Consider the following 26,917-nt stretch of genomic DNA (forward strand, 5'->3'; position numbering starts at 1 on the left):
CCAAAGTTTCCAACAGTTGGACAAGGGACCATTGAGCTGATGAGCTGCTAGGCTGAAGTTGGACTTCTCACAGATCTCATTTAGGTTTCAGTAATCTGATCGATTGAAACCAAAAAATAACTATCAACTGGAATTTAGGAAAAGTAGTTTACAGGATTCACATCTGGTGCCTCAGCATCACGGACACTGTAATCACAGCATGACAAGTTATAAGTGGTTGCAATTCTATCAGAGTAAGATGGTTGCAGACTCCAGCCACATTTCACACCCCGAGTGTCATGAAAGGCATTATTCTGTCAGAGGGTGAGGCTGACACCCACTGAGTTTCTCCTAGATGCTGCCTCACCCGCTGTGTTTCACCAGCATTTTTGTCTACCTGCGATTTTTCCAGCATCTGCAGTTTTTTCTTAAACATTCCGTCAAAGGGAATGTCTTTTGGTTGAGACGTTAAACGCAGGCATTCTCAAATGTTCAAGTTCTATGGCATCATCTGAAGAATCAGGGTGCCCTTCAGAGTGTTCTGAACACCATTTATCTCTGAACCCATATAATTAAAACCGATTTGATCCCATTACCATTCTTGACATCTTGCCACAAGACAATTGAGTTTCAGTGGCTACATCTGAGGAATTTAACTTACTGTAAAGAACAAAGTCACCCTGAAGTTTTGAGGTTTCACCAAGACAATTTCTATTACAATTATGGACAAGGAAATTAGTAATGAATAAATGTAGAAAGATGCCACAACATGATACGTTTAAAATAGGTGCAACTTTGCTTTTGTGGCCCGAGCCAATTAATCTGATATATTAATCCTCTAAACATAAACTAGTTAGGTGACACTCAAATTCAACAGATAGATTTCAACATGTAAACTGACAGCCACAATTCTCTAATATCTCATGCACAACTGATTTATTAAGACAGCCTAATTAAATAAATACTACATGTAGTGGCTTTTCTGAGAATATTTTGTTTTACGACCAGTTTATGGTTAACAAAATAAATATGCAAATTACTCATGCCTGAATAAATCACAATTGACCAAAATTAATTAGTAAATTTAAAAAAAAACTAACAAATTAGTTGTTACTGATGGAGCATTCTAAAGCTTTTAATATTAAAAAAACTGCCAAAAAGGTCATGAAACAATTATTTGCACTTTTTAAACAGGAGATACTCAAGTAAAGGTTCTCAAAAGGCACAAAATAACTAAATAACAGTCAATACATTATAATGCTCCAGGTTTTTAAATTTAATTATGAGAAAAGTACATCATTGGAAACCACTGACATTACTTGAGATTACTAAATAGCTAAGAGAATCTTATGTACTTCTCTACTCTGATGGCTGTCAATGGCATAACATTGCAAATACATTTAAACTCTACCTAATAATTGCATTTTGCGATTAGGACACTGTTGTTCATAGTTTAAGTGTTAAACTGACTTTAAGATAGTAAAGGATTGCTGCTAAATATGCAAAATAATAGAACTCATTCTAATTCTCACCCACATCTAGGTTTTGGTGGAAATTAGTCTTATGACACAAGTTTTATAGATGTCAAAAATATATTTTCCCTGGGCTTATACCAAAACAACTTAAGGAATTAAATCGACCCTTGCATTTATAAATCACATCTTCCACTGAGTATTTTTTAAATGCACAGTACATTTTTCAAACAACAAGCCATTGTGTTTAAGCACAAGGTGTATTGATTGATTGAAATGTACAGCATGGAAACAGGTCCTTCAGCCCACTGAGTCCACACTTTATTGCACTTTTCCATCAATTTACTGCTTACAGCAGCCAATTAACAAATGTGGGAGGAAGCTGCAGCTCACAGGGAAAACGCGCAAACGCTTCGCAGGCAGCACCCAAGGTCTGAACTGCATTAGAGTCTCTTGTGCTATGAGAAAGCAGGTCTACCAGCTGCACCACTTTCCATGGAGTTGGAGTGGTATGTAGCAGATTCACAAATGAGAAGCATCGATTTCACTGTTGTGAATTTCTTTGGAAAGTTTGGGAGACAGAGATTACAAAAAAAGTGCATAAAATTGCATTTAGTTAAATGACCAGCCAGTGATGACTGGCAAAATCAGAAATAAACGTGGTAGACTATTTCCACAAATATTTTCTGAATTATTTTACGATTTACATTTAGTGTAAGCCAATATACATTTAATTCTGTATAAAGATCTGTAATGAAAAATAACTTATTGCTATTATACAGCTACAAATTTTAGTTCCATGAAAAGTCAATCTGGTAGGAATTATGAGAAACATTAAGTTTTCTTTCATGCATAGAAGAACTAAAAAAAAATTGTGAAAATTTGAACAGAAAGATCATATGCTGGAGATTATGACCCAAATATCTTAGTGCATTTTTATAATAGTGGCTTTTTTTTTTATAGAGAAAAGCCATTTACTTTTTATGCAGAGGTAAGTTACTTACCTTTTCCCTGCTCTCTGTTAAATCCCATCTCTCAACAAAAAACATGTTTGAAGTGTTACAAAAGGCATCCTAAAGGAATCCACACCAGCGACTGAATTTTTGGCAGACAATTCATGCAAACTTTTTATGTCATGGAAAGTTAGTTAAATGAGTCATTGCGCAGTTGTGTTCAAGCTGGTCTGGATTTGAGAAATTTGAAGAACTGGAAGTAGAAGCCGGAATGCATCCTGGATGTATGTTGCACTATTGGAGGCCTGTAAGAGAAGTTTGAACATTTTACAAAATACTGAAAGCAAGGCATTCCTTTGGTCAGAAGAACAATTATTCACAAGCAGACTAGCATAGATGAACTTTGCAATCTTGTCTCCTTACACATGCTGCAAGATGAATTTTACTAAAGTAGATGATGCAAAGGTCTGAGCTTTAACCGAACATAATGAAACCACACATTTGTCTGTTTATTGAAAGCCCATAAAGGCTATAGAGAAACAGAGAGATGTAACATTCATTGAAAAAGTCGTTATTAAAAAGTTGAGTATCCGAGAACAGCACGACATGCATTCTACAGAGGCCAAGGACCCAAAATGTTAACTGTTTGTCTCCCTATGTGATGCCTGACCTGCTGAGTATTTCTGGCATTTCCTATTTTATGTATAGAAGTGTAGCAAAGATTTACCACAGTGATATCGAATATGCCAAGTTTCTACGATGAGAAACTGAGCAGATCGAGCCCGAGCTCTCCAGTTTAGATGAATGAGATACGATTATTATTGAAACAATATTTCGTAAACATAACAATTACATATTTCTCTTGTACATAAATATTCTTAAAGAATTTGACTGGGTAAATGTGGAGTTTCCATTCCTAGAACATTTGAATCGCCCGTCAGTGTTAAAATAAGGGTTGGCCATTCAGGACCAAACTGGACTAGAAATTTCTAAGGATTAAAAAATCGTGGTATTAGTGTAGGAAAAAAATGCTTTGAAGTATTAAAAAGAAAAATGAATTGCAGAGCAGACACAAGAGCCTGAACGGCCTGCCCCTGCTTCTATTTCTTATTTCTTATATAGTGCGAAAACATCTATCCTGTGGAGTACAGCTGTTCCTCGACCTCCGATGGGGTTACATTCCTATAAACCCATCGTAAATCTAAAACATCGCGTCAAAAACGCATTTAATACACTGCGATTACGCGACCAGAAGTGACGTGCGGCTCGCTGCCGTTGCCGAGTGTTTGCCGATCGTAAAGTCGAAACATCGTAAATCGGGGAGCACTGGAGTTGGAAATGTGAAGGGATAAATAACTTTTTTGATTAACCCTCATCTTTTTGTGGCATGCCTTTAAAATAAATTGGATAAAGTTACAAATGTCCTTCCTGGTATCCGATATACATGCTATCTCAGAAGCTTATTGTAGAAATCTAATTTATTTATAATCTGCCGCACGTGTTGTAGTGATCTATAATAGAAACAAACTAAATCAGTCTTGACATCTTGCAAAACTTTGCATCTATATTTGCTAAATTTGTCAAAATCTTCAAAAGCTTCACTCCAAAGCAGACTTTGGTGAAGGCAAATGTTTGTAGGTGATTGTTTGAACTTCGAATAATGGGAGCGATAGAGTTTACCAACAGCCATCTGGCACATGTGACAATTAAATGCATCTTGAATAATGAGCTTCTCCAGTTATTGGACAACAAATGGCCATGCTTGCTGCAAAACCTTGTTTAACCAGTCTGCACGTTCGAGATCTTGGATCAATGTTTTTTTAAAGTCTAATGACTTCTATTATTTGCAGTATGATTTCCAAAACAACACAGATCACATGACCAGTAAAGCTACTATCCAAACAGGCACTGTGGTAAAATTTGCAGCCAACAGTTTGTCCGGCAAGGTTTCCTCGAAAACAGACTGATGGTTCTGAATATTTTATTTAAATGACTTCAATTAATAGTGTACATTTCAATTAAATGTTCACATAACCAAAATCTTGCATTTTTGTAGCGATGTGCATGTCATTTGAGTTTTCTTTTCGGCATGATTTAAAAAAAAAAGTTAATGTTACTACAAAGAAATCCAATTTGCACACACACAGTAAAGGCTCATAAGCAGGCATGAATAAATGATCAAGTACTGTTTTTTGGTGGTGTTTAGGGGATAAATGTTAGTCAGAGCATGCCTTCTTCAAATAATGCTATGGAATATTTTAATCTCCAGATATATTAGCTGGGTGGCATATTAATTTAACTTCTGATCTAAAATACATAGAAAAACATCCAAGAGGATACATACAAACTTGATTTTAAACTTGAGTTTTGGTCTCCAAATCTGAGGAAGGACATTATTGCCATAGAGGGAGTGCAGAGAAGGTTCACCACTGATTCCTGGGATTCCTGGGATGCCTGGGAAAGACTGGATAGACTCAGCTTATACTCGCTAGAATTTAGGAGATTGATGGGGGGGGGGGGGGAGATCTTATAGAAACTTACAAAATTCTTAAGGGGTTGGACAGGCTAGATGCAGGAAGATTGTTCCTGATGTTGGGGAAGTCCAGGACAAGGGGTCACAGCTTAAGGATAAGGGGTAATCCTTTAAGACCGAGATGAGAAAAACATTTTTCACACAGAGAGTGGTGAATCTCTGGAACTCTCCGCCACAGAAGGTAGTTGAGGCCAGTTCATTGGCTATATTTAAGAGGGAGTTAGATGTGGCGCTTGTGGCTAAAGGGATCGGGGGTATGGAGAGAAGGCAGGTACGGGATACTGAGTTGGATGATCAGCCATGATCATATCGAATGGTGGTGCAGGCTCGAAGGGCCGAATGGTCTACTCCTGCACCTATTTTCTATGTATCTATGATTGAGGCAATAGTAGTAAAGTTCAATCTACCATGTGCAAAGGCAGAATAATTTTGGTTTACATTAGAAATCTAATTACTGTAGTTACTTTGTAAGCAAAGCTCATATATTGAATTAAATTTACCTCCAAAAATACTCCAGTAATTAATGGATTAAGAATGTCGACTTTCTCTTTAGCCTGTAAAGAAAATAGAAGATATTTTACATTTATATACAAAGATAAACATTTCCATAATTTTATATATTTTTAATAACTAGACATTAGTAAAGAAACTTAAATTAATTGAATTTTGGTATTATAAACACATATTCTGTGGTTTTGTGCAAAAAAGCAGACAAACTTCTAGTACTTTCACCTTAGGATTTTCTTCCATCTGGAAAAAGGTGGCTTTACAAATCAGATCAACTACTGAAATATCCCAAATAAATAAGCTGCTTGAGGTCATGGAATGTAATGCAAAGTCACTTGGAAGTCAATAGTGGTAATTTACATTATAGCACCCATTTCTTCAACAGTTTTTTTAATAACGTTCTGCAAAAGGTGATGTTTCTTCTTACCCCTATTATTGTTAAACAAGTAGTAAACTGTTTCGAAAGAGTAGCCATTTCCTTACACAAGACGACAGTCAATCTGTGGAGAAAAACTGAAATTAGGGAAAATGTTCCACAACGAAGTGTTAAAGCTTTGTAGTCTATTTTCTTCCTCCATCTAATATTTTGTTAATCTGTATTATTCATTGGGGGCGAGGGGAAAGCGTAGGAGTAATTCAATAAGTGTAGGAAGGAACTGCAGATGCTGGTTTAAACCAAAGATAGACACAAAAAGCTGGAGGAACTCAGTAGGACAGGCAGCATCTCTGGAAAGAAGGAATGGGTAACCTGAAGAAGGGTCTCGATCCGAAACATCACCCATTCCTTCTCTCCAGAGATGCTGCCTCTCCTGCTGAGTTACTCCAGCTTTGTGTGTCTATCTTCAGAGTAATTCAATAAATTAGGTGGTTCCGGGGATTGGAAATTATATGTTGCATTAATTTGCTTGCACTTAGAACTTGGAATATTGCAGCAACTGAGAGTTGTAAATTATTAGATACTGTCCAGGTAGCCAGAATAATATCACATATCGCCTCAGAAAACATCTATTCATTCAGAAAACAGAGCTGCGGTAAAAATCACAGCCTTTAAGTATCAAGTTCAATGCATGCTACAGTCTAAAAATACTTTCTAAAATGGAATTGCCAGAACCAGAGATCTGACTTCGCCGTCCCGTTTTGTTAAAGTCACCAAAAAAAAAGACCAATTAAGGCATTTTAATGATTAATTAGACCATTTAAAATATCACTGAGCATTTTCATTAGATTTATACAGTGAAAATGGGTCTTGCTTGGCATGAGTGCCTCATATTATGCTTTTGGAAGCAATTGTTTGGGAGCACGTAAAACGTTTTGTCAATTTAAAAACAAGCATCTTATCATCCAAAGCCAAGTTGGTTTGTTAGGTGTATGAATCGCCTAGTTATATTATTCTTCCTCACACCGTAATAGAACTTGCGCCAAAATTAGGATTCAGGTTGTCATTAGTTTACTTTTAAAGTGCACGTGTTTCTATTTATACCAGCAAGCAACCATTAAAATTCTGCAGCAATCTACTTCTGCATATTTTGGAAAAGTTTAAAATGTCATACTTAGACAGAGTTTTGGCACGATCCAATGCCCCCACGTCTTGGTTCTGGCTGTGAAGAATTAGTACTGCCACTTTATGGAACTGTTCAATGGATCGAGCAGTGAGCTCAGCCAAACTTCTTACAGCTGATGTATGGATATTCTGTGAGGCATACAGACAGAAATTATATCCCTGTGCTTAATTAACTCATAAAAACAAGAGAAAGCAAACAAAAGATTTTACTGAAAACTATATGGCAGATCCTGAGATTTGATTGGAGACTTATCTTCCCTTTTACAATATGCTTCAGGATAGAAAAAAAAACAAAAAAGAAAATCACAAAAATAGGGTTTAAGGCACATAATTATTTGTGGTTTAATATTGATGCAATTTGGGGCACTTATGCTTAAAACTTTAAAGAGTGTGTAGTTTCATTACCGCAACTGAAACTTTGTGATCTTTATTCAAGCCATCACATGTAGACTTCTCATCTTGGTCTTTTTTCTCTGGTTCTTCTGATATAATTTCTATTTGAGACCTTACTTCAATTATGCATTCATTCGCGTTCTTTCTCACCTGAAAGAAATGTAATTTTTTTAATTATTCAGAACAAAACTTCACTAAAGATTCAACATGAAGCAAATTAGGATGCTCGGAATATGTTGTGCTTACATTAATGAACCAAAGATGTCATGGTGCCGAACATGGAAAGTATGCCGCTTGACTTAATCGGATATGACAAAAAAATGGTTTATTTTCCAGAAGATTAAATAATGGGTGAGGTTCTCAGAGGATATTTTTACTATTTATTCCATGGATAAAAACCTGATCACTCAGAAACCTGGAACAGTTATTTGTGACGTCTTGAGGACAGTCCATATTTCATGCGATTAAGTTCTTGATTCCCCAAAATGTATGAATAAATCTATTGGATCTGATCAGGTATATCCAACAACACTGTGGGAAGCTCAGGAAGAAATTCCAGGAACCCTGGCTGAGATATACAAATCATCAATACATACGGGCAAGGTGCTGGATAGCTGGACGGTGGCTAACACTTGTCTCTATTTAAGGTGGATTACAAAGACAAACCTCGGAACCATAGAACAGCAAGTCCAACATCTGAGATAAGCAAGTTACTGGAGAGGACTCTGAGGAATAAGCTATACGTATATTTGGAAAAACAAAGGTTGATTAGATATAGTCAGCATGAGTTTGTGGTTGGGAGATAACCTCCTCAGTTTAGTTTAGAGATACAGTGCGGAAACAGGCCTTTCGGCCCACCGGGTCCGCGCCAACCAGCGATTCCCGCACATTAACACTATCCAAAGACGTACAGGTTTGTAGGTTAATTGCCTTTGTAAATGTAAAAATTATCCTTACTGGGTGTAGGATAGTGTTAATGTACGGGGATCACTGGTCGGCACGGACCCGGTGGGCCGAAGGGGCTGTTTCCGCGCTGTATCTCTAAACAAAACTAAATTGCTGCCGTGACCTCTCTCTTTTTTATTTTTTTTATTTTTATAAAGTAACCAAGAAGGTTGATAAGGGCAGGGTGCCGATGTGCTCTATATGGACTTAAGCAAGGTCTTTGATAAGGTTCTGCATGGCAAGCTGCTCTGGAAGGTTAGATTGTATGGGTTCCAGGGAGAGCTAGCTAACTGGATATAGAATTTACTTAATGGTGGGAAACAGAGATTGGTGGTGGAAGTGGAAGAGTTTTTCAGACTTGAAGCTTGTGCGAGTGGTGTGCCTCGGGGTTTGGTGCTGGACCCAATGCCGTTTGTGGCATATCAATGATTTGGATGAGAATGTGCAAGACATGAATAGTAAGTTTGCAAGATTTAAATTAACAAAAAATTGGGACAGGTGCACGGATACGAAGCATTTAGAGGGACATAGCCTAAAAACAGGAAAATGGGACTAGTTTCTATAGGGCATCTTGGTCAGCATGATGAATTGTACGACTGATTCTAAATGGTTGTTTTTTTCTTCAGTTCATTACCAGATTAAAACCATATCAATAACAGAAACCCTTTTGTGCACATATTTACAATAAGTGGAAGACACTTTACAGTAAGTGAATTGTTTCCCCCATAAAATAACTGAATCGGTCAGAAAATACACTTACTTTGCCTATTTTATCAGATGTTACAGCTAAATGCAGCTCTGATAACAACTCAGACATTTCTTCCACAAATCTAGACCCATCATCTCCTGCAAAACATATCAAAGTAACCTTAAGTTGTGTAAAACATTTTTTTCAGGATGACATTGGCAAAGCTTATTTATTATTCCTTTCTATCTGCTCTGAAGGCACCTAGAGTCAATACATGAAGTGGTTTTAAATATATGGTAATGAATGCTGGATCAGATGGACATATAACCATATAACGATTACAGCACGGAAACAGGCCATCTCGGCCCTACAAGTCCATGCCGAACACTTATTTTCCCCTAGTCCCCTCTACCTGCACTCAGACCATAACCCTCCATTCCTTTCCCATCCATATACCTATCCAATTTATTTTTAAATGATAAAATCAAACCTGCCTCCACCACTTCCACTGGAAGCTCATTCCACACAGCTACCTCTCTGAGTAAAGAGACATAGTTGGACCTTCCTAGGTTAGATTATTACTGTCACTTGTACCGAAGAACATTGATAAGCTTTGTTTTGTAAGTTGTCCTAACAGGTCAGATGTACCTAGCTCAGATACAATGGAGTATAAATAGATATCCAAGCTCAGATACAATAGAGTGAAGGGGAAACTAGAGCAGAATATAGTTCCCAACATTGTAGCACATTAGCAAAGTACAATGTGCTCTATGGGGTAGAGGCAAAGCCCACCTTCTTGAAATGCAGGTCAACCATTTGAATTTATGATATACAGTAGCATTCAATGTCCTTTTTCTTGGTGCCAGTTAAAAAAAAAAAATAGTGAATTGCCATATATGTGCTCACAATTTCTGGATAAGCCCTGTACCACAACCAGTTTCACCCTCAAAGCCAAAGAATGACCAGGTAAGCATGCTAGTTTGCTGAGAGAAGCAAGGGTGAAGTTGAAGAGACTAAGGCCACAATATTTAAGTCCTCCTTGAATGAATAATGCCAGAAACTCTGGTGGATTACAAATATTACAAAATGATGGGATACACAAACCTGATACAAGAGGTCAGTTAGTGATAGGAAATTCTCACATTCCCACTGGGAGGAGAATTGGTTAGTAAGAACATCCAGCATTGGGTTGTCCAGAGAAATGGCTGGCTAATCCAGCCATCTAGTTATTTGATGGAGTTGACAGAGATAGAGTTCATGAAATTAATGTAAATGTCGTAGAAATAAATTTCCATAAGGATAACAAGACTACACTGCAAGGTTATTCAAAAAACAGACAATTGAGATTAAGCCAATAGTTTGGGTAATGTTGGCAAGGCAATGAAAACAGGAACTTTTCCAGAACAGTTGTATTTTTTTTACAAAAGACCAGCCAGTAATAATACAAGAGTTAGTTTTTCTCTTCTTGTAAATAAAAGGTTGTACATAGTACCAAGCTTGCAGTAAATAGTGACGGAGATTGTGGGACCGTGAAGTGGGCACAATGATGATGAACATGGCATTCATGTGTAAAGAGATGGTTGTGGGAAGAACATGGAGAGGCAGTGCAACCCAAATGTTGCTGTTTATGAAGTTTACAAATTATTTTAAAAGGAGATATAGCAAGTTAATAAGATCGTTAAACCAGGCCATGGGACAGCTAGTTCGGCAGACAGAGAACTGAATATAAAAGATAGCAAGAAATGTATGCCAAACCTTTATACATTTCTGCTGAATGACATATAATTTCAAACTAATGATAAAGGTTATAAAGAGTCTGGGGAAAACTAGTCACACAATCAATTAAAAAAAACCCCGACTGCCCACCAAACACCTTTTGTTGTACCTTCATTCTCCACCTCTTCCTCATCATCAAATTCAAACGAAGAAAACGCTTCTGTAATTGTTTCCAACTCCTCCTTCAGCTTTTCAACTTCTTCTCCAGACAGAGAATTAATCACCGATTTAACCTACAGAAAGTAACAAACGTCACTTTACATGAATAGCTAAAGAATGCAGTTAGCATTAGGCATGCTAAATCAAAGTGTATATTTTAATGAAATTGACACAAGTACATTGAGCACATTAAAACAAACATGAAGAGGATTATTAAAGATCCGATACATTTTCAATATTAGCATAACCTATGAACTTAAACTTAATAATCGCAAAATAATGTGGCATTTCTGGGTCATCTAATAAAGTACCATCCTGGATGGGTGATCTGCATTCAACGTCAAAAACAAATCTGGCAATAACAGACCAAAAAAAAAAAATGGAAAAAAGTAATTTTATTTTTGCCTTTTTACCTTTACTTCACTTTCATTTGACAAAATCTCCAATGCTTCCAGATGGGACAGACCTTGAAACTCATCGAACAAAATTCCATAATTAGCCTTCTTTTCTGCAGCCGTTGAATGTTCACCAGCTGTTTGATGTTGTTCCTGTTGTTCTTCTTCTCTTTCTTTCGCTTCCCGCAGAACCTGCATAAAATAAAATTAAAGCAGAATAATCTCCAGGGCCGCCTCCTGTATAGGAAAGTGGAGTACGAGACAATGACTACTTAGGTGTGGTGTGCCTCACGCATCGGGGCTGGGCCCCATTGCTGTTTGTGGTTAAATCCCTCTAGTTGTAACCATCTTTTCCTCGTGCCCCACATAGATGCTCATCCATTTCTCCCATTATCCCACCCACCCTTTCCCCTGCTCCTTTCCACGCGTATCCCTTCCTCCAGCTTCACACTTCATGCCTCATCTTTCGTCTTCTTTTCATCTCTGGCCTTCATCCACTCATCTGCCTATCAAACTCCGTCACCCATCACTCACATAGGTTTGTCAAGCCCCGGTCTCTCTTCCAGAATCTGACCCCACCCCTCATCACAATCAGTCTGAATAAGGGTCCTATCCATCTCCTTCAAAGATGCTGCCTGACCCACTCAGTTATTCCAGCACTGTCTTTTTCATCTGTGGTTCCGTGCATCTCTATAAAGATGGCAGATTGCATTAAAGTGCCATGGCTGAATTAGTCAATTATTGTTCTATTTTTAATATTAATCTGCCCTCTGATATGTTTAGTTTCGTTTAGAGATACAGCACGAAACAGGCCCCTTCAGCCCACGCCGACCAGCGATCCCTGCACATTAACACTATCCTACACCCACTAGGGACAATTTTTACATTTACCATTACCAAGCCAATTAACCTACAAACCTGTACTTCTTTGGAATGTGGGAGGAAATCAAAGATCTCGGAGAAAACCCATGCAGGTCACAGGGAGAATGTACAAACTCCTTACAGGCAGCACCCGTAATCGGGGTTGAGCCCGGGTCTCCAGTGCTGCATTTACTGTAAAGCAGCAACTCTACCACTGTGCCACTGTGACTATTCTGGCACTTAATAAAAAAAATTAAACAATAGGCGCAGGAGTAGGCCATTTGGCCCTTCGAGCCAGCACCGCTATTCAATGTGATCATGGCCGAGTTGGATGATCAGCCATGATCATATTGAATGGCGGTGCAGGCTCGAAGGGCCGAATGGCCTACTCCTGCACCTATTTTTTATGTTCCTATGTGATCATCCCCAATCAGTACCCTGTTCCTGCCTTCTCCCCATATCCCCTGACTCTGCTATTTTTAAGAGCCCTATCTAGCTCTCTCTTGAAAGCATCCAGAGAACCTGCCTCCACCAACCTCTGAGATTAATTATTTTCATTTAGTCACTGCAAAAAATTGAGCATGTACCTGGGATAATGTGGTTGTTCTATACATTAGGCCTCGTGTTTTCTTGAATCCAGGATCTCCTTCTGCGATGACGTCCATGGTTTTTTTACCAATGAACTCAAGAGCATCCAAACCACCACTTAGTACAGTTTTTCCCTGAAAATAAAGTTAGCAATATTTACATCATATCATCCAAGTATGTAGATTAACTTTTAATTAAACACATTCAATAAATTTAAAAGGACACAGTGTTGTAGTAACTCAGCAGGTCAGGCAGCATCTCTGGAGAACATGGTTAGGTGACATTTCAGGTCAGCATCTGCAGTTCCTTGTTTCTTTAATGAATCCAATATCAGTTTAGTTGGGTTTTTAAAACTCTCTCTAATCTAACCAAAATATGAAATTAATTATTTTAGTGGATTTATCATTGCATTTAGCCTCACTCTGCCATTGGAGGAGACCTAGGACAGAAAGGTCAGTGTAGGAATTGAAGGAGAATTAAAGCGTTTAGCAACGGGGAGATAAGATAGGTCCAGGAGGACTGAACGAAGGTGTTCAACGAAATGATCGCCCAGTCTACGTTTGGTCTCGCCGACGTACAACAGTCCACATCTTTAACAACCGATACAGTAGCTGAGGTTGGAGGAGGTGCAAGTGAACCTCTGAAAGGACTGTTGGGGTCCCTGGACAGAGTTGGGGGAGAAGGTATAGGGACAGGTGTGGCATCTCCAGCAGTTGCAGGGAAAGGTACCTGGGGAGGGGGTTGTTTGGGTGGAAAGGGACAAGTTAACCAGGGAACTGCGAAGGAAAAGGTCTGTGGAAGACCGAAAGGGGTGGAGATGCGAAGATATGACTAGTGGTGCGATCCTGTTGGAGGTGGTGAAAACATCAGAGGATTATGTGTTGTATGTGATGGCTGATGGGGTGATAGGTAAGGACTAGGGATAAGGACTATCTTTAAGAAAAGGTTCATCTGAAATATAAACATATCTTGCTACTTATTTTAGCACGAGGTTAGACAATAGAGTAGGCCATTCGGCCCTTCGAGCCGGCACCGCCATTCAACGTCATCATGGCTGATCATCCACAATCAGTACCCTGTTCCTGCATTCTCTCCATATCCCTTAACTCCGCTAGCCATAGAGCTCTGTCTAACTCTCTCTTGAAAGCATCCAGAGAACCAGCCTCCACCGCCCTCTGAGGCAGAGAATTCCACAGACTCATAACTGTGTGAAAATAAAGGTTCCATAAAGAATTACTCAAAAACTGCCTAACAAATGACTCCACTAGTATTTGGATTGCTTTATAGGCACTGTTTGGAAAAATGACATATGTGAAGGGGGTAGGCCATTTAGGACTGAGATGAGGAAAAACGTTTCCACCCAGAGAGTTGTGAATCTGTGGAATTCTCTCCCACATAAGCCAATGGAGGCTAATTCACTGGATGTTTTCAAGAGAGTGTTAGATATCAGAGAGTTAGATAACAGAATCAAGGGATATGTGGAGAAAGCAGGAACAGGATACAGATTTTAGATGATCAGCCATGATCATATTGAATGGCGGTGCTGGCGCAAGGGGCCTACTCCTGCAAATATTTTCTATGTTTCTATGACCCATACTCACCGTGCTTTGTACTGCACTTGTTATGGTAGAAAACACCCCAAACGCTCCACTGGTTGGGGAGGAGGTTCCACTTTCAGTTTTAGGGCCTTCTTCAGAGTTTTCTGGGAAGCAAACAGTACTGCAGAAATTAAAATGATTTACTCAAATCAAGTTAAGCACATATCATGTTATAACACCAATACAACGAAGCGCAGATCCTTAATTACTTGTATTTACATGGTCCTCTTTGCTTAATTACTTCAAAGTGGAAACCTAACAAGGTGGCATTCTTGTGCAGCTGGTAAAGTAACAGTCTCACAGGGCAGTGACCCAGCTCACAACCGAACTGTGGTGATGTTTGTATGGAGCTTGTATGTTGTCCAAGTGACTATATTGGCTTCCCCACGGATGCTCACTTCCTTCCACATTCCCAGCTTTATGGTCGGTAGTTTAATTGGCTACTGTAAATGGTCTCTGGTGTGTAGGTAGGCGAGTGACAGAATTTGCAGAAAGTTGATGAGAATATGGGAAGAATGAAATGGAATTATGTAAGATGGGTTCAATGGTGCTTCATGACTGGCATGGACCCATGTCTGTGGTGAGTGACTGCCTGACCATCCTTGCAGATGCGAGATGGCTCACTGTTGTCAACAGTGCTTAGCAAGCTCTGGGAAGAGAGCCTTATCTGCCAGCAGCAAAAAGTCCCAGTAACTACATCCACTTGCAAGCTTGAAGCCTTAGCATGTAGCATCTAGTCCTCTCAATGACTGTATATCACTGGCCTGGTTACTTCAGATTTGTTGGTTATTCACTAGGCTTCTCCAGTTGTCAGTGAGAATGCTTAATTTCTTGAGATCTTGCACCTTAAAAGAGGGGCTTTATAATGTTTCATAAGTAATGTATAGTAAAAACAGGTAGAACTGAGGATTTTGTAGCCCAAAAAGCATGGTGTCATTTGCATCATTATCCTTCGTCATGTCCTCTATTTTAATCATTCACGGACATTAACGTTTCATAATTTGGAACGCCATTTTCAAGTGATCACCTTTGTCCCCTTCAGACAGTCTTGTTTCTGCTGAAACCTCCGTAGGGCTGGGAATCCCAAGAGAGGACTCGGCTTTTTCAATCACGTGGGAAATTCCATGACCTACAGTAGTAACAAAAAAGGTTAAAAGGTTATTAAGTTTAAAAACAAACTAATTAGTTTCAGTCCAAGGAGAGCAGAGATTACCTCAGCTTTTACCAACTCAACATTGGCAAACAACTTGCTGCAATCACAGTCACATTTTGAAAGCGCATCTTGCTTTAGAGCTGGCAACCAAGTTACTGTGAGGATCCTACTCTGTTTTGCTGGATGAATTTACCATTCTTAATGTCTGTAACTTCTACAGAAGGATTTCAGATGACAAACCTAACGATCAGTAACCCATTTTCCGGCTGCACCTGTCCTGCTCTCTTATTTTCTACTGCCATATTAAAAGAAGCAACTAAAAGCAAGTCTTTCAAAACTAATTCAATATATTTAGCATGAATGCAATGAAGAGCTGTCAGGTATTGCACTTTCAGGACCCTCCCGACTGGAATTTAAGATTCAATAAGCAATATTAAGATCTGAAACAATTATAAAATAAAGACATCTTTAAATCCGAACCTTTCTCACCCCCCCACCAAAAAAATCTGAAACCAACTCAAAAAGATTATTCAAAAACGAATTTTGTGAACATATTGTCAATCTACGATTAACTGAGATAGCTTGGCAATATTCCAGTCTCCACCTGACTATCATCATGCACTTTTTGTAAGGTGATCACTCCATCCACAATAAGCATTATTAAACTTTTAACACAGAAAAACATCAATGTGTTTCGCGATCAGCATGCCATAATCAGACACAATGTCCCACAGAACAAATTCATGCTGGCTATACCTAATCAGTTTGTGTCAATCCAAGTACTAGTAGATTTCATCCCTCAGAATCCCCTCCAGTAACTTACCCAAGCTCACTGGTTTGACGTTCCCAGAAATCTACTTGCTACCCATCTTAAATAATGGCAAAACAGTTGCCATCTTCCAGGTCACAATTTCATCCGAAGCTTTCCACAAAATCCAAGGATGTACTTGGTCAGGCCCTGGAGACTTATCCACCATAACGTGGATTAAGACTGCCAATACAACCCTTTTGGTAGTTCATGAATGATCTAAGACGTCACAACTCATTTGCCTACAATCCTTAGCTTCCATCATTTAAATTTTCATTTAAAATTGGAAATATTCATTGGAAAGCAGTGACAGGAGTGGTCAAAGTCAGCATGGATTTACGAAGGGAAGCATGTTTGATTAATCTTCTGGAATTTTTTTGGGAATGCAACAAGTAGAATGGATAAGGGAGAGCCAGTGGATGTGGTGTATCTGGACTTTCAAAAAGCCTTTGACAAGGTCCCACACAAGAGATCAGTGCGCAAAATTATACTACATGATATTGGGGGCAGGGTATTGACATGGATAGAGAACTGGTTGGCAGACAGGAAGCAAAGAGTAGGAATTAATGGGTCCTTTTCGGAATGGCAGGCAGTGACTCAAGGCTCGGTGCTGGAACCCCAGATATATACAATATATATTAACGATTTAGACGAGGGAATTAAATGTGACATCTCCAAGTTTGCGGATGACATCAAGCTGGGTGGCAGTGTGAGCTGCGATAAGAATGCTATGAGGCTGCAGGGCGACTTGGATAGGTTGGGTGAGTGGGCATATGCAGTATAACGTGGATAAATGTGAGACTATCCACTTTGATGGCAAGAACAGGAAGGCAGATTATTATCTGAATTATATCAGATTAGGAAAAGGGGAGGTGCAACAAGACCTGCTTGTACATCAGTTATGGAAAGTAGGCACGCAGGTACAGCAGGCAGTGAAGAAAGCTAATGGCATGTTGGCCTGCATTGCGAGAGAATTTGAGTTTAGGAGCAAGGAGGTCCTACTGCAGTTGTACAGGGCCCTGGTGATACCGCAGCTGATTTTGGTCTCCTAATTTGAGGAAGGACATTATTGCTATTGAGAGAGTGCAGCGTAGGTTCACCAGGTTAATTCCCAGGATAGCGGGACTGACGTATGATGAAAAAAAATGGGTCGACAGGGCTTGTATTCACTGAAATTTAGAAGTATGAGAGGAGATCTTATAGAAATGTATAAAATTCTTAAAGGATTGGACAGGCTAGATGCATGAAAAATGTTCCCGATGTTGGGCGAGTCCAGAACCAGGGGTCACAGTTTAAGAATAAGGCATAGGCCATTTAGGACTGAGATGAGAAAAAACTTTTTCAGCCAGTGAGTTGCGAATCTGTGGAATTCTCTGCCATGAAAGGCAGTGGGGGCCAATTCACTGGATGTTGTTTAGAGAGTGAGAGTTAGCTCTTTGGGCTAAATGAATCAAGAGATATGGGGGGAAAAAGGCAGGAACAGGGTATTGATTTTAGATGATCAGCCATCATCATGATCCTATTTTTCTACGTTTCTATAAAAGGGAATCAAATATGGGGTTAATGAAGCAAAGTGATTTTTTTTACCTCAGTTTTCGGCAAGAACCAAAAGACTTAAGGGCCTGTCCCACCAGCATTCGATTGCATGGGTCTAGCGCGACCAAATGTGGTCGTTTGAGGCGTTTAGCAACGTGGGGCCGGTCCCAATTTGAACCGCGGAGGCGTATGGAGTTGTGCGGGGCTGGTCCCGACATCATACTCACTAATCAGCTGGGCAGGAGCCAGGCTGACCGAATTTGGACGTCGCACGGTGTCGGGCGATGACGTTATCACGCAACGGCACGCCGGGCGATGATGTCATCACGCAACGCCACGCGCTAGGCCTACGCCGTCAAGATGCTGCGTATGCGCATCGAGACGCCCTCAATGCACCTACGGGCCGTCAGCGCGCGGGGTTTTCAGACTGCAAGATTTTTGGAGCCCCGCGTGATGTCGAGACCAGCCCCACCCAACTCCAGACGCCTCCACACTTGGAAGTGGGACCGGCCCCGGGAGGCCGTACGCCTCAAGCAACCACGTTTGGTCGCGTTAGACACATGCAATCGCATGCTGGTGGGACAGGCCCTTTACTCTTGCTTCTACTCAATAAGTAAGCAAATGCAGTTCCAAAATCTAGATGAAGAAAATGTAATCCAACAAGAAACATTTAAATAGTTTATATTTTAGAAATCCTGGTAGTATCACTGCTTCTGTATTCTTACCTCAGAGAAAAACTGGGAAGCTTCGATATGATGTATTAATAAAGTAGAAATAAATATCAGCCACTGTGACAGATGGTATGCACTGCAGAAAGGGGAAAGACGTAGTGTTTGGGGATGGAGCCAGGGATTACTTGCCCTCAATTCCAACCCTTCATTCTGTCGACCTCTTCCCCTCTTCCATTCAGACTATCCCCCTCTTCTCATAACCCGCAAAGCACGACCCACATTCCCAACCCCCCTCTGTCCCGTCACTCATCTTACCATTAATCTATTCCTCCTTTCCCCAACTCTTCCTTCCCATCTCATTCCCCTGCTACAATTCTTTCCCTCATTGATCTCTCTCCCATTTTCCTTCACCCCTCAGCCAAATTCTGCTACCAGAGTGCTTCCTATGCCTCAGGTTAATGGAAGCAGTACTCACCCAAAATCCCAGAGCTCAGCAAGGGGGAAATCGGTCAGAGAGCCAACACTTGTAAGAGAATGCAAAGATATGGTAAGAACTTGTCCCTACATTAAGAACCAGAGGACGCAAGTTTAAGGTGAAGAGGGGAAGGGAGAAGAAGATTTAACAGGAACCCGAGGGGTAACTTTTTCACACAAAGGGTGGTGGTTGTATGGAACGAGCTGCTGGAGTAGGTACTTGAGGCCCATTTAGGAACGTTTAGATAGGAACAAATAAGATAGGTTTAGAGAGATTTGGTCCAAACGCAGCCCGGTGGGACTAGTATAGATGGGAAATGTTGGTCAGTGTGGGCAGGTTGTCAAAGGGCCTGTCCCCACGTTGTATGACTATTGGGGAAAAGGTCAATTGAACAGAAGCTATGCCTGACATCCAGGCACCATTTTACGTCACTATGCTCCCAGCTGATGCCATCTCTCATGGTCTTGGAGAACTTGCAGATGTACATAGACGAGTAAATTTGAAAAAAATTCTAGAAAAATAAACATTCACAAGATTTTGCAGGAATTATATTTCTAAAGGTCAGCAATAAACTCACCAACAGATGCAACTGTGGCTGTTGCTGTAGTAAGCAGTGACTTCCCCCAATTGCCCCAGTAGCCCCAACTTCCTGCCTCCTGATCAGAGACGACCTTTGGCTGCAAAACAGGTCATGATCAGTATGGTTACATGCAACCACATTTCTCACTTGCACAATCATATTTTGGACAAGAACGTAAATTTCTGTCAATGCGATCAAGGGCAACACAGAAACACTTAATCAAGGTTAAATAATCACTTGTACAAGAACATCTAATATTGCCTACCTTGTCATCAAGCTCCGAGGGTTGCTGTTCAGTTATCCCAGGAGTGGATCCTTTTGATTCTGGTCTCTTTCTTGTCATACTGATGGAATTCTTGCCTTTACTTTCATTAATTTGAAGTTTCCTTTCTGCAGACTCGTGGTCCTCAGTTTGGGAATTGTCTGTAGTGTTTGTCTCATGTTCAGACTTGGAGTGCTGCAATGATACATCATTTTTATTGCTTTCCCCTTCGTTGGCTGCAACACTTAAACTTTCTTCTGAAATTAAAGATTCTTTATCCTCGGGTGCCTCCGTAGTTTCAGTTTCCTCCATCTTTGATATATCTGCGAGTGAACACCAAAATTAGTTTGTGATAACATAAAGGGATAAGCCATATAATCGCAAACCTGCTCCATCATTCAGTCAGATCAATCCTCAATGTCTTAAATGATACTGTGCTGGCCTATCCAAATATCCCTTACCGTCTTAAGTGCCCCAAGGTCCTATCAATCTCAGTTTGTAATGTACTCACTGATTGTGCAGAATGGAGACACACTATCTCTGGAATGGAGAAGTCTGAAAGGTTCACAAATCCTGTGAAGAGATTTCACACAACTCAGTTCCTTATGGCATTTTCCAACTTGAAACAAGTCCACAGGCAAGACTGCACATCAGGAGAAGCATCTGTCCAGGACTGAGAAATGTTTATGCTTCTATAAAGTCACCTCATTTTTCCAAATTCCAGCAAACACATGCCCATTTCACTCACTCTCTCAAACAACCGATCTCATCCCAGGAACCAACTGGGGAAACTAGCATTGCCTCTCCTCCAAATTCATTTTGGATGTTTTGGATCAAGACCTTTCTTGAGACTGACCAAAACTGTACATGGTTATGAGGAGTTATAGTTATGAGACACTTCGGAATAGGTCATTTTTTTATTTCTATGGAAATAAAGGGAGAAATTGCTATGAATTTGAAATGAACTTAGCATATTTTATAGTTCAGGAGCTATTCCTGGTAATCTGCTCAAAACACAACACTCAAACTGGACAGAGTGGATGTGGAGAGGATGTTTCCACTAGTGGGAGAGTCTAGGATCAGTGGGCACAGCCTCAAGGGCCTGTCCCACTTGGCCGTCATTTGCGCGTGATTTAAGCGACATCATTTACATGTCATGACGCACGCACGCACATGTCGTGACATGCACGTGATGCGTGCATGGTGCGTGATGACATAGGCAGTGACGCCCGGCTGCGAGCGGCGTCGCAGGATTTTGTGATGTACAAAATCTTCGCATGCCATCTGCGTGACGCGCAAATGACAACCAAGTGGGACAGGCCCTTAACAATAAAAGGATGTATCTTTGGAAAGGAGATGAGGAGGAATTTCTTTCGTCAGAGGGCGGTGAATCTGTGGAATTCATTGCAGACAGCTGTGAAGTCCAAGTTATTGGGTATTTTTAAGACAGATTCCTAATTAATAAGGGTGTCAAGGATTACGGAGCGAAGACAGGAGAATGGGGTTCAGGGGGAAAGATAGATCAGCCATGATTGAATGGTGGAGTAGACTCGATGTGCTGAATAGCCTACTTCTGCTCCTATGACTTTGCAAACTTAGGAATAACCCACTAAAATACCGTGGCACGTATTTTGATGAGCTTCCCACATCACTTCAGACATTTTCCCGCTTGATTGTTCGCAACTTTGCGACTTCTATACAATGTCTCAACATTGTTATACCGGTTTGCTGCCATTTTGTCTCGACTATAACCAAAGCTGCACTCCTACGAGGGAACAGCAGCGTGGGTATTTTGTTTTGCATTTACACAGTGAACTTGCCACAAAAATTAAATCACGCCATCAATGTTTATTTCTTCATTTCAATGGAGGGGAATGGCTGCATGGGATTGTTAAATCTGAATCAATTTAGATTCTGCTGCAAATTATTCCAGCCACTTTTAAGTATTTCGTGGTTAAAGTCTCATTGTTTAAGTTCAAAATTAATTATTTTTAAATGGCCTTTTATATAAATCATGGCATCACATAAAAGAGATGACACAAAGGTACACAATAATGCTGGAGAAACTCAGCCGGTGCAGCAGCATCTATGGAGCGAAGGAAATAGGCAACGTTTCGGGCCGAAACCCTTCTTCAGTCTGAATTTTTGTGTACCTTCGATTATCCAGCATCTGCAGTTCCTTCTTAAACAAACAGATGACACATGTAGGCCTTTAGCCGAGCGAAAGAGATAATCTAATTCCACCTTCCAGTACTCAAGCTACAGCCTTGCAGGCCATGACCCTTAATGTAATATATACACTATCTGAAGAAGGGTTCCGATCCAAAACGTTAGCCATCCTTTTTCTCTGATACGGCCTGACCTGCTGAGTTACTCCAGCACTATATCCAAGTGTTGTTTAATTGTGATGAAGTTTCTGCCTCCGCCAATCTTTCAAGCACTGAATTCAAGACCTCACTGTGCTACAAATAATAAAAACTCATTCTCTACTCCCCATCTGTCAACTTTAAATCTATACCACTACCCTTGGCCATTCCAAGGTAAATAGATCCTTGATTTTATACTCTATTCAAAGCCTTTAAAATGTTATACAACTCATTTAAACCTCCCTCCCCAGGCTACTCTGCGGCAAAGTAAACAAGTCTCTTTATTCTTTGCCAGTGCTAACATTTTCCAGTTCTGGTAACAGTCTTGTAAATCTCCTGTGCACCTTCTCCATTGCAGTCATATCTGGTCTGGGAACAGTGAGCAGATGTCATGCAGAACGAAACCTGCAACCCAATTAATGTTGCAAACAATTCCAGTATAACCTTTCTGCTCTTATATTCGATGCTTTGCCAAATAAAGGAAAGCATTCTGTCATTTTTCTTCAAACCTCTTCATGAACCTGCTCTTTAAAGATATGCTGACATATACTGTAAAGTTTAGTTTACTGTCAGGTGTACCGAGGTACAGTGAAAGGCCTTTTATTGCTTGCCAACCAGTCAGTGGAAAGACCGTACATGGATACAAATCGTCATCCAGTGTACAAATACATAAGGGAATGACGCTTAGTGCAAGATAAAGGTCGTCAGAGGCTCTCCATTGAGGTAGATAGTAGTTCAGGACCACCCTCGAGTTGTTAATAGGAAAGTTCAGTTGCCTAATAACAGCTGGGAAGAAAAAGTCCTGAATCTGGAGATGTGCATTTTCACACTACTGTACCTCTTGCCCGATGACTGGGGTGAGACTCGTCCTTGATTATGCTGGTGGCCTTGCCGAGGCAGTTTGATGTATAAATGGAATTAATGGAAGGGAGATTTGTTTGTGTGACGGTCTGGGACGCATCCACAAATCGCTGCAATTTCTTGCGGTCTTGGATGGAGCCGTTCACAAAACATGCTGTGATGCATCCCGATAAAATATTTTCTACGGTCCTCCCCTTTCCATCACACAACCCAATATCCTCCCATTTACTGGATATTTCCTTGCCTTGCTACATCTCTCTAAATCTATTGCATAATTTCTTTTGGCATGAATTTGATATTTTTCTTTCCAAATGTGTCTTTCTACAGTTGGAAATGAGAACCACTAGATCATTTTTTTCCCTATCATTTTCTTTTTCTATAGTCAAGTCCAAATCATTAATATATAATCACAAAATGTAAGGGACCAAATGCTGGAACCATGGAACCCCTATACAAGCTCACAAAAGCAGCTGTTGTTACACTTTTGACCTGTCTACCACTTAGGTCTGTCAGAAAACCCTTTGTAAACCCTTAAGCTATATCCAATGCATTAGTTCCACAATTCTCTAAATTTAAATTTTCATAAAACACCATGTTAACTATCACCAATTCTGAATGGATTTTTAAACGGTTTCTTAGAATGGGGGCCAAGAATTAAAAATATATGGCATTGAAACAAGCCATATGGCCCATCGAGCCCATGCTGACCACCCGTTTACACTAGTTCTATGTTTTCCCACTTTCTCATCCCTTCACCCAAGGCGTAATTTACAGAGGCCAATTAATATATAATCTGCATGTCTTTGGGACACAAGGGGAACGTGCAAACGCCACACAGCCAGCACTCAAGGTCGGGATCAAAACTGGGTCTCTAACACTGTGAGGCAGCAGATCTACCAGCTGCACCTCTGTGCCACCAACTTTATCCACCACAGTTAAATTTACTAGCCTCTCGTTAGGAAAAAAAAGAAGAAAACACAGTAAATGTTTATGACAAGGCGGAAACCAAGACAGACTGGTCAGGCAGCATCTGAGGAGGGAGATAAAGAGAGCAGGCTGGCTAGTTGTGTTACCAAACCAGAAAAGCTGGTTATCTGAGATTGTTGAATTTAATGAGGAACCCACAAGGTTTGTAACATTCCCAATTGTTAGGTAAACCCTGCTTGGTGTTGCCATGAAAAAGAACAATGGCATCAATGCTAAAAGAGATCAATATTAAGATGTGTCACAGGCAGTGGGAACCTGGCGTAAATCCTTCCTCTCCGATGGTGCTCTCGCAACAATGAATCACCCACAGCCGAGTAGTGAGGCTGCTTTTGATGATTATTGGGGGTGGGGCCAGAAAGATAGTTGCTATCGCTGGGATGAGAGGTTCAGGGTAACTAACCCTAGTCAATGGAGTGTGGACCATCACAGGGGATGGTGGCACTTGTTCCATGTTAGATACACTGCCCAGATCCTACAGTCTCTTTCATCATCCATACTGCATGTGATCGAAGTTGCCATCATCGCCTCTCTATGTTTGACTGCACAAGATCTCCTCGGCCCAGAGATTTCTCTTTGACAATCTTATCGGAGAAACCACAGCACCATAATCAAGGAGAAGTCACAACCTGGCCACTCCTTCTCCCATTGGGCAAAAACTATAGAGGTGTGAAAACGCACACCACCAGGTTTAAGGACAGTTTCTTCCCAGCTGTTCTCAGGCGACTGAACCATCCTACCATAACTAGAGAGCAGTCCTAAACTACAATCTACCTCATTGGAGACCATCAGACTATCTTTGTTCAGAATTTACTGGCTTTACCTTGCACTAAACGTTATTCCCTTTATCATGTGCGAATGGCTCGATTGTATCATGTATTGTCTTTCCAGATTGGCTAGCACGCAGCAAAAGCTTTTCACTGTACCTTGGTACACGCAACAATAAACTAAACACTACTGAGTTTATCATGGACAAATGGAGCATGTGCACACATTCAGACAGCTGAAGGACTATACATGATTACAATCGAGCCATCCACCGTGCAAGATAAAGTTCCCCCATATTAAGTGGTCACTCTGCTCACCCTAGCCTGCCCATCTGCAACCCTCACAAGCAGCCTCTTCATACCGAGCTGTGGGCAATTTTAGAGAACACCAATGGAGGGTGGTAGTTTTTCAGAATACATACCCCATATTGTTGTCTTTTAATTTTTTTTTATTTTTTTTTTTAAGTACAGACTGAAGGACAATAACATTATAGCAAATCAACCCTTTACAGGCTAGTACTAATTGGGGCACCACTGTAACAGAACATAAGTACTTGAGGAAATGATTCCGGGCAGCACACATTTTTTAGCTTGTCACATGCACTGACGTACAGTGAAAAGCTTGTTGTTGCATATTATCTAGTCAGTGGAAAAACTAAACACGATTACAATCAAGCCATCCAGTGTGCAGATACAGGGAATAATGTATATTGGAAATTATAGTCCAGGAATGTCCAATTAAAGATAGTCCAAGGGTCCCCATTGTGGCAGATGGTAGGTCAGGATTGCTCTCTAGTTAATAGGATGGTTCAGTTGCCTGATGACAACTGGGTAGAAACTTTCCCTGTATCTGGAGGTGGGAGTTTTAACACTTCTATACCTTTTGCCTGATTGTATTTACTCCATCATAACCCATCAACAAAATCCAGCAGTTTGTTCTATCTTCTACTTTAAAACATTTCATTTTTCAACAAAATTACTTAATCTGTGCATAACTGTGTTGGCAAAATGGACATTTCTTGATGGTTTGCAAGATGTATTAAAATTCAAGATTATTCTATTCTTAATTTTTGTTAATTCCTTGACTGTCCAGAATGTGTTAAACCTCGCTGCAGAAGGTACTAAATTACAATCGAGCCATCCACAGTGCAAGGCAACGTTCCCACATCTTGAGTGATGAGTGATGCAATTCATTCCTTCGCTCCTGTTCCGTTGAGTTACTCCAACATTTTGTGTCTATCCTAGACACTAAACTAATATGCGTATTAAGCGTGCATTGTTTGTTAAAGCAAAGGAGACTGCAGATGCTAGAATTTGAAACGCAGCGGGTCTGTGGAGGTAAAAGGGCAAGCTTTGGCCTTCACAAGTGCTGCCGGACCCTCGGAGATGAGTTGCATTCTCGGTTCTTGTTGTTGAAGGGTTTATTAATCTGACTGCCTCACCTTACTCCCAGGTGCTGTGACCCTCAGTCCCTAACTTCTGGCTTTAGACTGACTTTAAGGCACGGCAGCCACTGCACCAAACTATAATAACAAACTAAAAAAGATAGGAGTAACTCAACGAGGCAGCCAGCATTTCTGGATACAAGGAATAGGTGAGGTCTTAAAGGCGAGAACCTTCTTCAGACCAAAGATCTTTAAGATCTTTGCTTCAGACTGTTGGTTGTGAAGTGAGCGAGACCTCCTGGGAAGGTGGAAGGTGCAGCAGAAATAGAGGTTTACGGTACCCCTCAGTCTAACGCGACACTGACTTGACTTTCACCGGTCCACTCGCCTCCATCCCACTCAGCACTTCATGGGTCGCGGTCACATCCCACAACTCACCCCCCAAACGCGTCCCTTCGACTCCTCACCGCCACGTCGCTGAACTTCCACCGGGGCTGTGATAAACGGCCTGACGGCCACTGCGCATGCTCCAAGGGAGGCTCCGGGACAGGGGCCACTGCGCATGCTCCAAGGGAGACCCAGGCGCTTGCTTGTTACCAAAGATGCTTGTTACTGCGCATGCTCCAACGGAGGCCTCCGGTATTCACTGCGCATGCTCTAA

At 40.7% G+C, this 26,917-nt stretch overlaps 1 protein-coding gene across 4 annotated transcripts; it reads right to left on the bottom strand.

Annotated features, from left to right (window-relative positions):
* Positions 1–1,086: 1,086 nt before the first annotated feature.
* LOC129701767 (protein FAM114A2-like) lies at positions 1,087–26,835 on the bottom strand. 4 transcript variants are annotated; one of them, XM_055643181.1, is made up of 14 exons: positions 26,724–26,835; positions 19,897–20,216; positions 19,629–19,728; positions 15,436–15,537; positions 14,412–14,512; positions 12,810–12,944; positions 11,380–11,553; positions 10,917–11,040; positions 9,104–9,189; positions 7,411–7,548; positions 6,995–7,134; positions 5,872–5,944; positions 5,438–5,491; positions 1,087–2,709 (listed from the first exon to the last, which is right to left on the bottom strand). In XM_055643181.1, exons 1-14 carry the CDS (start codon positions 26,818–26,820, stop codon positions 2,608–2,610), a joined length of 1,746 nt encoding a protein of 581 aa, XP_055499156.1. In that variant the 5' UTR covers positions 26,821–26,835; the 3' UTR covers positions 1,087–2,607. The 4 variants fall into 4 exon arrangements, with proteins under 4 accessions (XP_055499156.1, XP_055499159.1, XP_055499158.1 ...); XM_055643184.1 differs by having other exon boundaries at positions 26,695–26,830; XM_055643183.1 differs by lacking the exon at positions 26,724–26,835 and adding an exon at positions 21,512–21,569.
* Between the last annotated feature and the right edge of the window lie 82 nt (positions 26,836–26,917).

Source organism: Leucoraja erinacea, chromosome 11, assembly GCF_028641065.1.
Source record: "Leucoraja erinacea ecotype New England chromosome 11, Leri_hhj_1, whole genome shotgun sequence".
NCBI classification, from domain to species: Eukaryota; Metazoa; Chordata; class Chondrichthyes; order Rajiformes; family Rajidae; genus Leucoraja; species Leucoraja erinaceus.